Source organism: Gopherus flavomarginatus, chromosome 2 (assembly GCF_025201925.1).
Source record: "Gopherus flavomarginatus isolate rGopFla2 chromosome 2, rGopFla2.mat.asm, whole genome shotgun sequence".
NCBI classification, from domain to species: domain Eukaryota; kingdom Metazoa; phylum Chordata; order Testudines; family Testudinidae; genus Gopherus; species Gopherus flavomarginatus.
Genome location: NC_066618.1, coordinates 223,575,234 through 223,587,455, shown reverse-complemented (window position 1 = coordinate 223,587,455; position 12,222 = coordinate 223,575,234). Strand labels below are relative to the sequence as shown.

General features: G+C 39.3%; 1 protein-coding gene across 5 annotated transcripts in view; it reads right to left on the bottom strand.

Moving 5' to 3' along the window:
* Positions 1 to 12,222, bottom strand: part of ASXL3 (ASXL transcriptional regulator 3) — a 149,681-nt gene that overhangs the window by 66,104 nt on the left and 71,355 nt on the right. For 3 of the 5 annotated variants that reach the window (XM_050941900.1, XM_050941901.1, XM_050941899.1), the window contains one exon: positions 11,071 to 11,192. In XM_050941900.1, the coding sequence (XP_050797857.1) occupies positions 11,071 to 11,192 (122 nt within the window). Of the gene's footprint in view, positions 1 to 5,813; positions 5,930 to 7,079; positions 7,301 to 11,070; positions 11,193 to 12,222 lie in introns of those variants that run through there. The other 2 variants (XM_050941903.1, XM_050941902.1) reach the window with 2 other exon arrangements.

The window sequence follows — 12,222 nt, the reverse complement described above, 5'->3', positions numbered from 1 at the left end:
TGTTTTATAAATGGATCAGCTACAGGGGTTATTAATGTAATATAAAAAGTTTAGAAACAGTGAATATCGGCCAGATTGTTTTATACAGAAAAAGACATGAGAGTCAAAGGTCTTAAAAATATATGAATATGAACTTTTGCCAGTTAAGATATTTACAGGAATTGAAAGTTTGGAACAAGTCAGAATGGACTGGACTCAATACTGATCTTCTCTAATCTTCTAATTTTCTGTAATCTTAATATTGCATTTTTTTTCCCCTCTCTGATTTGTGTTTTGTTTTTTTAGATGGTACTCAAATAGAGGACATGTTTTTAACGACTAAAGGGATTATTCATAGTAAACATCAGTGCCTGATTTATGAAGTTAATTCTGTAATTCATCTGTAGGACACTCAAAATATTTCACATAGGTAGAACAATTTCAAAAACCTAAACAATTATGTTTAATTTAAATAAAACACTATAAAATATATTCAGCCACATAAAAATATAGTTAAACTATTTCATTAATGCATTTATAGGATGCTTATCCAAAGGCATCTAAGCACCATGCAATCCAAACCAAAATAAAACAACTGGAAATCAAACAAAAGAGAGAAGCTGCTCAGATCTACCTGAAGCTATCCCAAAAGTCAGCGAAAGCAGAAACCAAAACAGTCAAGACCAATCCCAAATTTCACACCTCACCAGACATACCAGCATGTACACAGTGCCAAAAACTGTCTCAAAACATTTCCCTCAATCCATAGTATTGCCTGGCTAAAATTAAACCAAGAGGTCACTTACCCAAATAACAATGTCATTTAGATAGTAAATTTTTTTTAAAAGCCAATAAAGGATTAATTCAAAAGGAAGCAAAGTTGTGCGATATCAGTCAGCACATATATGTAACCACAACCATTCTCTCTTTATTAACTCCCTTAGCAGATTCATATATGTGTTGAACTGCAGAGAGAGGAGATTATAAACCTGCAATCTCCTATGGGGAGAACCCTAAAGTGGAGTTCAGCAGGTGACCATGACCAGAGTCCACCCCCTACCAAGACTGACCACAGCCATTCGGGAGCACTCTTACTCACCTCTATCATGGACCTCAAACTTGACATCAGCACCTGATGGCAACCAATATTTCCTATATACTATACAGAAAATGCAACAGAAGCATATTTGCATCACTTTGATTGGGCAAGAGATGGGGCATTCTCAATCCACAAGAAGTTTTAGTCTATTTTGATTTAACTTCGGCATTTTCTAATGAACCCATAACCAGAATATCTAGGCATTGAATACAAAGGTACGCTTCTCTTCGTCACTCAGATTTATTTTTAATTTAAATGTTCATAATTTATTTTTTTGAGACCCTTGGTCTTCTATTTAACAATCAAGCAGCTAACTATGGGAATGATCCTGGAAACTTACTGCCATGCATGGACCTTTCCTTGCGTCTGGAGGAAGTGAAGTAAGGGTCCGTACATGTGGATACGTGCAGGACTGGGCCCTAGGATAATGAAAGCTATAAAGCTACATGCACATTGTATTTTTACTTGAGTTAGTTACAAAAGTACCAATGAAGAATATGGTTTCCAGCAAGGAAAAAATGTTAACTACTAACTCAATCCATGCCTGTCCTCCCTCAAACCTCCCAAAGCAAAGATATGGAAAAAACAACTGAATAATTGATATCTATTGTAAGGCAATGTCTGGGATTTTTTGTCAGCCCACCCTGTTTGCTGGGGATGCTAATCCCTGCTGACTCATCATGGCAGATGGAGCTTGTTAGCGCCACACTGGATTTAAGGCCCTTTGGGCAGTGCGAGCTAAGGTCTAGCACTGACAGATTTTTGCAAGAAAACCGCAGGAAGAGACAAGCTTAGGACGAAATCTCAGTCTGAGGTTTATGTTTTTATCGTTACTTTAGTAACCAGTAAAACCAAATTCCAGAAAGAGTAAGTGTGGACTAAAGAAGCGAGTGGATACTCTTGTAATGCGGAGACTCTACCTCCATACACCTAGCCTGAGGTTTATGAATTTTAGGATACAAGACTACTGTAGGATAGGAGAAGAATCTTGTCAAGTATCAGAGGGGTAGCCGTGTTAGTCTGGATCTGTAAAAGCAGCAAAGAATACTGTGGCACCTTATAGACTAACAGACGTTTTGGAGCATGAGCTTTCATGGGTGAATACCCACTTCGTCGGAAGAATCTTGTATCCTAAGATTAATTAGGATAAAAGGCTGTAAAAGGCAAAGTCCAGAAGAGAAAAATTTCTTGATACACAGCCCACTGTACTAACTGTAGAATTCTAATTCCCAACTGATTTCCATTAGTCACGAAGGAAAGCTTGCTTTTTTTTTTGCCCCCACTAGAGAGCAGCAGTGCACTGGAGGTTTCATGGTATTTCCTAAAATACAGGCCAATTATATTTAACTGATTTTAAGGTTGGAAACACTCTCTCACCCAGGTGGGGAAATGGCTGTTCTCCCTGCTAACAACTGAACAAAGCCTCCATTACTGGAGGAATATCAAGTCAGACAGTAACTGGGGAGAAGAAAAACCATGCACCCTAAAGATGGTGTAAATTCCCCTCCAAACCCAGAAGAGCAAAATGTCAGGTTTTTTGTTTGTACCTTACACTGCTCTGAAATCTGTGTGACTTATTTTTTTTTCACATCTCTACAATTCATAAAGAAACAGTGCAGCACACAGATAAAGAATGGATATAGAAAAGCACTTCTACTTGAGATTAAATGCATGACATGCTCAGAACGTCAAAAAAACAGTTATTAACACAGATATGTAACAGTTGGTTGCATCAGGCAACATCATCCTGGATTGATACTTTGTTCTATAAATGTCAAGTCTACATTCTGAAACTTCTATCACGAAACATAACCTTTGAAATTTCACACATTATGGATCAGAAATGTTAGGCTATGGAATTTTTCTATTCTGACATATGAAAAACAGGATCTGCGACATGCTGAAGAAAATCTATTACACAAAATAAATAATGAGTCCACACCAGGACCATGGATTCTAAATTGGAAAAGAGGAAACAGAGATTTATACTGTATCACCAATTCATTTCATATCACCATAAATTCTGTCTTTGTCCCTTTGCTTACCTCTATTCTGCTAGCCAAATTTAAAAAGTATAACTGCTATTCCTCCATTAAATTAAAATCTCACTGAAAACTTTCTTTCACAGATTCTAAAGAAACCCACAGCAGTGAGCATTACAACATACTTCCAACATTCTTATGAGGCTGCTACATGCTTAAGATTTTTAACACACATTAAAAATGTTGAATTATAAATATATAAGTACAACACTAAGCACCTTGTACAACAGTATTATGTAAACTGTATTAGGAAAATGGCTACAGAATATAAGAGTAAGATCCAAATACATGGAAGGAATTTATTTATTCCATGCTAGACCTGTGGACCAGGATCAATAATGTATGTAAGAGTAATGGCAAACAATTTTGAGAGGCAGTGTAGTCCATAGAGTACTAGACTTGAACTCAGGAGACTTGGGTTCTAGTCTCATCTCTGCCACTTGTCTGCTGTATCTGTTTGGATTCCCACCTTTTGTTGTGTCCATTTAGACTGCTAGCTCTTTGGGGCAGAGCTTTCTTCTGGAATGTGTTCGTATAGTGACTAGCAAAATGGGGTGCCATTCTTGGTCAGGCTTCTATATGCTACTGTAATACAAATTAACTGGACATTGTGTACACGAGCGATGGCATGGAGGTAAAATGTACTAAAACATACGGCAGCATGTGTGTGTTAAACCAGCATTACTTCTTCTATAAAAAGCTTGATCATACATTCACAGGTACAATTTCCATAGACCATTGTAGTACAAAAGCAAATCTATTTTTTGTTGCTTTTCAACAGCACAAAGAAACTGGAAAGACCAAAGAGCTGATGTTTGCGTTAAATAACCATTCTGACTTGCATGAGAATTGGAACAAGGGTGGCACGTGCATCAACTCACTAATGATTTTACTTTCAAAAAAGAAGAGTTTGTTTAAAGACAAAAATGGTTTGTGTAGTATTAAGTGGTTAACTGTGATCAACTGAAAAATCTTCTATGGAGAAAAACACTCTCTCTTCCAACTTAGCAAAAAGCAAACAAGCTACACGAGAAGCAGCTTGTGTCACATGTTTTTATTTTAATAACAAAACTGGACTATATTAATGTGATCTGGTTAGTTTGCACTTGCAGGGTCTACATGGTGCAGTGCAGCATGCTAGTATGCGCTGCAATTTACAGCCCCATGGTCTGAACTGCTGAGCCATGCAGGCTGTTTTGTTATTAAAATAAAAACCAAATCACCATTTTCTTTTAAACCAAACTCCCTGACCATGGTGCATAGAACACACAAGGGATATGCTCAGCTAGATTCTCTGTTTTCCCTAAATAAAACATGTATCATACCACTTTTAACTGAACTAGTGACATTGCATCAATATAAATAGCAATTCTGCAATGCATCTTACTTCTCTGCAGATCTGCTCCATGCCCACACACAGCATGCCAGTCAACAGTGCAGGCACACTGTCATCTGGGTACCTATCCCACAGTTCCCAGCATAACTCCCTAAAGTAATGGATTGTGAGAGATTTGGAAAGGCTTCTTGGAACCCAAGGGAGTCATGGAAGAAGGTGGTCCAACTTCCGTATCTCCCTGGGAACGCAGCCATTTCTGCAAAATATTTTCAAAATGGTGGTCAGTCTGAATGGACACTGCTCATTCTTTGCTTAGGGAGTATTTTCTGCTGGAGACCATAAAAATTAATGGCCAGACATTACATGTGGCCCAGGAGAGGCAGCAGGGGACACTCCAGTGCAAACTTAGATGAGCAGTACATGGAAAACATGGGGCAACTTGTTTGTCAGAGAGAAGCTCGATCCGTCCTCATCCTAGCCTACATGACTCCATGAGTTACTTAAAAAAGAATTTTGTCAAGCCAAGTGCTACATTTGGGACAAGACCACCACCAACTGGTGGACAGAGTTGTTCGAGACTTTGGAGAAGCAGCAGTGGCTGCAGAACTTCTAAAGAAGGAGATCTTTTATTCTCTGTCTCAAAAGTTGACCCCAACAATGCAGCAGTGGTGGATTTGACCTGAGGAAGTTGCTAATACAAGGATACATTTTTATGATTTTGGGTGTGATGGTAAAGGAGAGGGGTGCCCAGAAGGATTTAATATGGTAATGTTTCAAGCTCAAAAAATTTTGCTTAATGAAATTTTAGAGAAAGAAATCCTGAAAACCATGTTTATTAAAACACAAAACATGCAGGCCAGCTGCAATAAGCACCCAATACAATTAGCCACAACCCCACACATAGTTAAGTTGTTGGACACAATATGAACAGAGAATGAACCTACTCCTGTTCTCTTTTTCCTGACAATAGGCAGGGGTTGAGTACCATGGAAATGACCAGGAGGCAAGTTCTATAAATACTGCTACTGTCCCATACTATGGCACTGTGTTGAGGAGCTGGTGTCCACACCCAGGGACCTGTGAAAGGACACACCGTGCAGTTTGCTCTCGGGCTCTACATGTATTGCCTGAAGAACCACCTCTGGAACACTTGCGCTTCCAGCCTCATTTTCCTGTCATGATAATTTTAAGTCATGATCTCTCAGTTCTCTTTCCTATTTGTCTTGGCATTCAAAAAAGCAACTTAGTTTGTCCTCCTCACACTTCTGTTTCTTGGCTGCATTTAGTAAATTCTATCACTGTCCCTTTCCATGTTTCCCTGAAGATAAAGAAACAATTCATCTTTCTCATTTTTCACCTGTTGACACGAAGATTTGTCAAGCAATCTGCCTCTTGTGTTGCCAAATGTCTGATCACTCTCCACTTATGTTGAGCTAGCATTTCCCAGTTGTGGCCTTGATGCAGTGATGGTTTCTAAAATTAAATATAAGGAAATGGTTAATATGCATATTAACACACTAGACCCCTTACAATACCAAGAATGCAATACAAGCAACATTTTTTCAGTTCACTTTGGAATTCCAAAGCCTTCAAGGAAGACACCCTGTGCTAGGATTAGATATGGTAATGATCGTCTCCCTAACATTTATTTATTTTTGTTCCCCGATGAAATTTTGGGTTAGGTGCAAGGGGTCTGAGTGCGTTCCTGGTAGGAGGTAAAGGATGAACATTGCAGTACAGAGAGACTCATATTGGGTTACTTACTGCAGACGGCAAGATGCCTGGAAAGACCCTCTGCATTAGATTGTAGCGAAGTAAAGAGAGTGCTATTAAGGTGAGCGTGAGAGAGTAGGGGGAAGAGAAGCTAATATATTTGCTATACTTATTTTCTCAACTGGTAACATAGGATGTGCAATGGAGCTGAAGAAAGTGAAGTGAGTTTATATGAGGGCCAGGGAGTTTGGAAACTGAATTAAGAATGAATGTCTACAGAACTGTCTTTACCAGAATATTTTTTGGAATATTTGGGAAACTTTGGGCTAAATTACACCATTATCTGATAGAGCGATGCTTTCACTGCTCTGGCCTATAGCTGCTTTAAAGCAGGTTGCTACCTGATAATAGCTTAAGCTTGTGTCCCATGTACGTGACAGAAAGACGACATGAAATGTGGTTGGAAATAGCTAAGTGCTTTATGCCCTCTTACCCAAAAGCAGCATGTGGACCAAGCCATAGTCCCCATCATGGAGCTTTCTGAAAGCATTTCGTTTTGCCATTTTCAATGTATCTGTGGTTCTATAACTTTATTTTTTAGTTTTCCCTGCTTGGTCACCCTGTTGAGACTGGTCTTGTGGCATGGCTCAGAAACACCTATGCAGAATTTGCCAAGTACTTGTATCCTTACTTCGAACAGCAAGTGTAGCTGACAAAAGGGGTGTTTTGCATGGGGCATATGGAGAGGGCAGTGTGGCGGAACACAACAAAGCAAGTGGAGGGGTTCCTTCCTCCCTCACGAGAGACTGCATCTACCCATTTCACGACAGTTATAGCAACACTCAGATGAACCCAGCCATCAAGCATGCAGATAAAGCCCAAAGCAGTAAAAACAGCAGCAGCAACATACCTTGTGTGGAGGTTCCCTTATTTCTGAGCATCACATTCTCCCAAACCCAATTGGTTGCTGTCTCTGGAACTTGTTTCAATCAAGAGGGCTTGAGGCCCCAGCACAGTTGCAGATGTCCTGGCCCTCACTCTGATTCTAGGCCTGGATGATGGCATCCTCCTCTTCTTCTCCCCACAGCACACTGCTGGGTGCCCTGGTGCTGTCAAAAAGGAACTCCGCTCCTTCAATTCGAAAGGGCCAAAAAATGAGGCAGATTTTCTTCCCTGCCTGGAAGGTCTACTGGCACCCTAGGCATTGTTGCACTGCAGCTTCAGACTCTTGATCTTCTCCTGGCACTCTCCCATGGAGCAAATGATAAGCTCCTGGGCAAAATGCTTTTACACCTGGTCACAACACAGTTCAGCAGACACTATCACTTCACCGTCTTAGTGGTTCACAAGCACCCTGTGTCATCTGCATCAGACCAGCTGATAGATATGCTCATATGATGGCTTCTTCTGAGAAATGCCCCAAGAGCAGTTTGGTAAATGTAGCAATCACAAAGAATTGGATGCTGGTGAGAACGTGTGTGCCATGAGATCTGAAGTGGGTATAGTATCTCATTCAGTACAGGTGAGGGACTTGCAGAAAACTTGACCCAGATCAACAGAACAGAAATTTTACCAGACAGGCACAGTGGAGGATGGAGTAATTGCGCATTGCAGCTGCTATGCCAGAACTTGAGGTCTGTACTTGAGTTAACCTTGCTCACAGCAAGTGCAGCTTACATAGTGCTATGATCACCTATGTTCCATTGGTAGCAACTGTGTGTGTGGATTGTTACTTGCATGGTAGAAGATCCTCACACTGGTTAGTAGGCCGAAATCCTCTAGTGTAGACAAGATCATAGAGGGCAAAACAACATGGGAATGCATGCCACATCCCCTGCCCAATAGTATTGGATAAGAAGAGCTGTGTGGCACACACCTGCCTCCAAAAGCAAGAAAGAAATAAGAATCTAGCAAAGGAGAACCTGCCAGCAGAAGCTACACATAAATGGGAGCTCTACCTCAGGAACTATTTTGGAGCAAGACATCATAAACTAGGATCAAGTTGTTAAACCCTCCACTCAGTTATAATCAAGAGCAAAGTCAGGTGGTGAAAATCCCGCACCCTCCACAAAAGGGGAGACAAATGTGCCACATACTGGAAACACATCCAAGACTGAAATACTCAAAACACTTGCCCCATAAGTGTAACAAAAGAGAGGGTGGCAATGCTAAAAAGCTTCAGGGATTGGGACATTAATACAGGCCTTGCAAGATGAGAACATGAGATATGAGCTATGACACAGACTTTTAGAGTGGACGAGCACTGCAACCTCCCCTATCCCTGAAAAGCAGAGCGTAGTAATAACTAAGCAACAGTTCCAATCCCCCACCGCCATTCTGAGTTAGTCATGGGCAGGACCCAGGGCTCAAAAAGTGCCCTCCTCCTCACACTACAGGCATAGCCGCAGAAGCATAGTGATACTGGAACAAATCCCAGTACATAATGGGAATCGTCCTAAGATGCAGAATGTCGCAGGGGAAGCTAAACCTACCCTTAGTGGTCTAAAACAAAGGATTTCTAGAAATCTTTATAAAAAACAACCTAAACTCCAACATAATACTTTAAAGCCAACTTCATATGATTTGTTTGGTTTAATAACTATATTAACAGAGCAGACCACTCCACCTGAGCTCAGATCTTCAAGTAATATTTCACATTATCAGCTGGACTTTCACTTACATTTAGTGGGCAAAAATTAAGCAAAAGATCCATATTAATTAAAAAGTCTTGCCCTTATTTAATATGAAGAGAAAAAATGGTTGAAAGAATGCTCTGTGAACTGTCATTTTGTGAGGAACAGTTTTATTAAAGAAAAAATAAATGTACAACCAAGCAAGTACTCACTGTGACATTGTACAGCATTAATAGCTCTTAATAAGAGCACAATAAAGGTTTAGCTTCTTGTTATTGCAGACGAGAACCAGTACGTTAATATCAGTTGGTGGAGTGTCACATACAATTGCCTAAAGTTTCTGTGTATTTAAACATACTGCAGGCTCTTCTTTGTGCAAAGACGACACATTATGTGTCCATAACAGCAATAGAAACCCTGAAGAGAGGATATATTGTAGGTGAATAAACTTTCAACAGCAATTTTCTGAATAAAATTGCTATTGAAAGTTCATTCACCTATCTTATAGGATTTACAATACTGGATTAAATCAAATACAGCATCTTGTCTGGCCAATACTCGATGCTTCATAGGCAAGTAAAAAAAGTGCAAAAAACCTCATCACTTCAATACACCTAACCAATTGTACAATGTTGTACATGGGATAAAACATTCTTCTTCACAGACGGCTGCAATAATAAACTCACAACCTGAAGCATAAGATCTAATTACCATAATCTTAATTACAGCTGCTTTCCATTCTTTCTATTGACTATTTAGCATTCTGGTGTTCTTGCAAACCTACTGCCCTATGGACAGTTTTACAAGGACTTCCATCTCGGATATGAATTTTTATGTTAATTAAGATTCTGTAATTGCTTTTGGTCTCTGCTCATTTGTTTTATTTTTGTTTTCAGTATTTTCCATCCCCTTCACTCCCCCAAAAGCAAGTAAGTGATAAATCTGACCCTAAGTGTTTAGATACACGTTGATTCTTTTCTGCTCTAAAGATTAGGAGTTCACGTAAAACAGTAGTGGCTTACTCAAATTTCCATACACTCACATATTACAAAAAATCTAAATTAAATGAAGTTTCCGGACACTGTTTGCCTCACTCACAACTCACCGATACTCCACACAATTAGTAAAGCCTGCTGCACCCACCGCTCTACTTCTGCTGACCCAGAAGCCTGAAGGCTTCAATTTAGCAAACCACTCCTATTCTGCAACTCATGTAGGCATGTGCTTAAAATTAACTTCAAGCACATGCTTAAATCCTATTGACTTTAATGGGACTTAACCTTTAGTGCTAAAGTGTTCTGCTGAACAGCGATGGACATAAGCACATGCTTCGGTGCTTTGCTGAGCTGTGGCCTAAGTTAATAACTCTGGAATGGCCTAGTGTTTGAGGTAGTTGGCTTCAACTACCATTCGTATTTGCTAAATGTAACCTAGACACAAAATAAGGGAAATATTAACCAACACAACCTTATCACATCAATATTTAACAAAATTTTATTTTATTTGATAAAATAAAATCTTTAAGAAATGGAAACCATTTCTGCCTTTGGCAAATAGACAGCAGGATTAGAGTGATGTTTTTTAAACAAGCATTTCTATGGTTTTTCATTCACTCTGCTCTGACATTAAATTGATTAGCACTGTTTTGAGCAAATTTTTCACATTATTATACTGTTCAGTTTACATCAGACCATGAATATTCAGTCACCTGTTCTAAGTTTTATTATTTATTGTGCAACCCAAACCCATCCAAACTCAGTTTATTCAAAACAAAGACACTCTCAGGTACTGTATTTTTGCATTAAATACAGTATGTGGACACACAGTCTATAGAGAAACTGAACAGCAATTATATTCATCTCTCAGTGCTACAACCTCTCAAAGTCTGTTTTCCAAAATTTATTTTAAAAAAAGTTTGTCAACAAAAGTGTTTATAAAAACAAATCTTGGGAAGTAACAATAAAGCACACAAAACGTTTTTGCTTGCATAGAAACTATTTAAAAAACCCGCAAGTATACAATAATAAGCAGGATTACAACACTAATGCACAGAACACAAAAGCTTCAAAATTTCCCCCCCCCAACAGTTGTTCTTATTGCAGATGTTTACAGATCAAGAAAAAAATGTCCAGCTAAATAAGTTGCTGGTACTTTTATTAGAAGTGTCTTAACATTGTTCTGTGGTGTTTCTACATTGATTTCTTGTTTAAATAGTCAGGCAACATGTTAAAAAGAAAGCCACCTGACTACCAATAAATATCAGCTTACCTGTTTAAGTGCCTTTTTGGTGTGCTGCTGGAAGGAAGACACTAGCTTGCTTTGCACTGGTGTGTTAGTAAGGCTTGAGTCTCGATTGGAAGACGCTTCTTCAGGTATCTGCTTTGGACAAACTATGAAAAAGAAAAAAAAAGGATTTTAATACCATTGCTTAGGCACTTGAGGTCTTAAGAGGATCCTACAAATGGAATAAGGGACCCTGTCACCAGAAAGCAATCTCCACGGCTGATGAACCATGAAAGTCATGGAGTCTCAGGATCTGCTAGACTTGAATTTTCAGCCACACACTAACATCTAATGCATTGCTTCACAAATGTTTGTTTCTAATCATGTTCAACCCTAGACTTGAACAGAGATGAGTGCTATGTTCCAGAATATGAATGTTCACACTGGGAGTTATACCAGTATAACTACAGCAGTCTAATTATATTGCTAAATCTCTACTTGTAGACATCCAAGCTCTAAGTGGCAACAGAGACTTGGCCAGGACAGAAGCTGTGGAGTGTAGGAAGCTCAATTACATATACTGAGCTCTTTTCCATGTCACCCCACCACACTGGGGCTACCTCTCCAATTCAGAAAACTAAACTTCTCTCTTGAATAAACCAGTCTGTTGTAGAACCAAATTCTGTGCCCTTCTGTACCGCTCAGGAGCTCATGGGTATTTTCCATCTGATCAAGCCTTGATGTGGCAATTGAAATATTTTACGTATATCACGTTTTCTAAATAGAAGTAGACCAGGTGTCAGCAACCTTTCAGCAGTGTTGTGCCGAGTCTTCATTTATTCACTCTGATTTAAGGTTTCACGTGCCAGTCATACATTTTAACATTTTTAAAAGGTCTTTCTCTCTCTCTCTAAGTCTATAACATATAACTAAAATATTGTTGTATGTAAAGCAAATAATTTAAAAAATGTTTAAGAAGCTTCATTTAAAATTAAATTAAAATGCAGAGCCCCCCGGACCCGTGGCCAGGACCCAGACAGTAGAGTGCCACTGAAAATCAGCTTGTGTGCCGCCTTCGGCACGCGTGCCATAGGTTGCCTACCCCTGAAGTAGACAGTAACTTTTTTTCCCCAGGAAGTTTAACAAGATTACATGTCTGAATATATATTTAGAAGAGAGACACTGATGGCCCTGTGT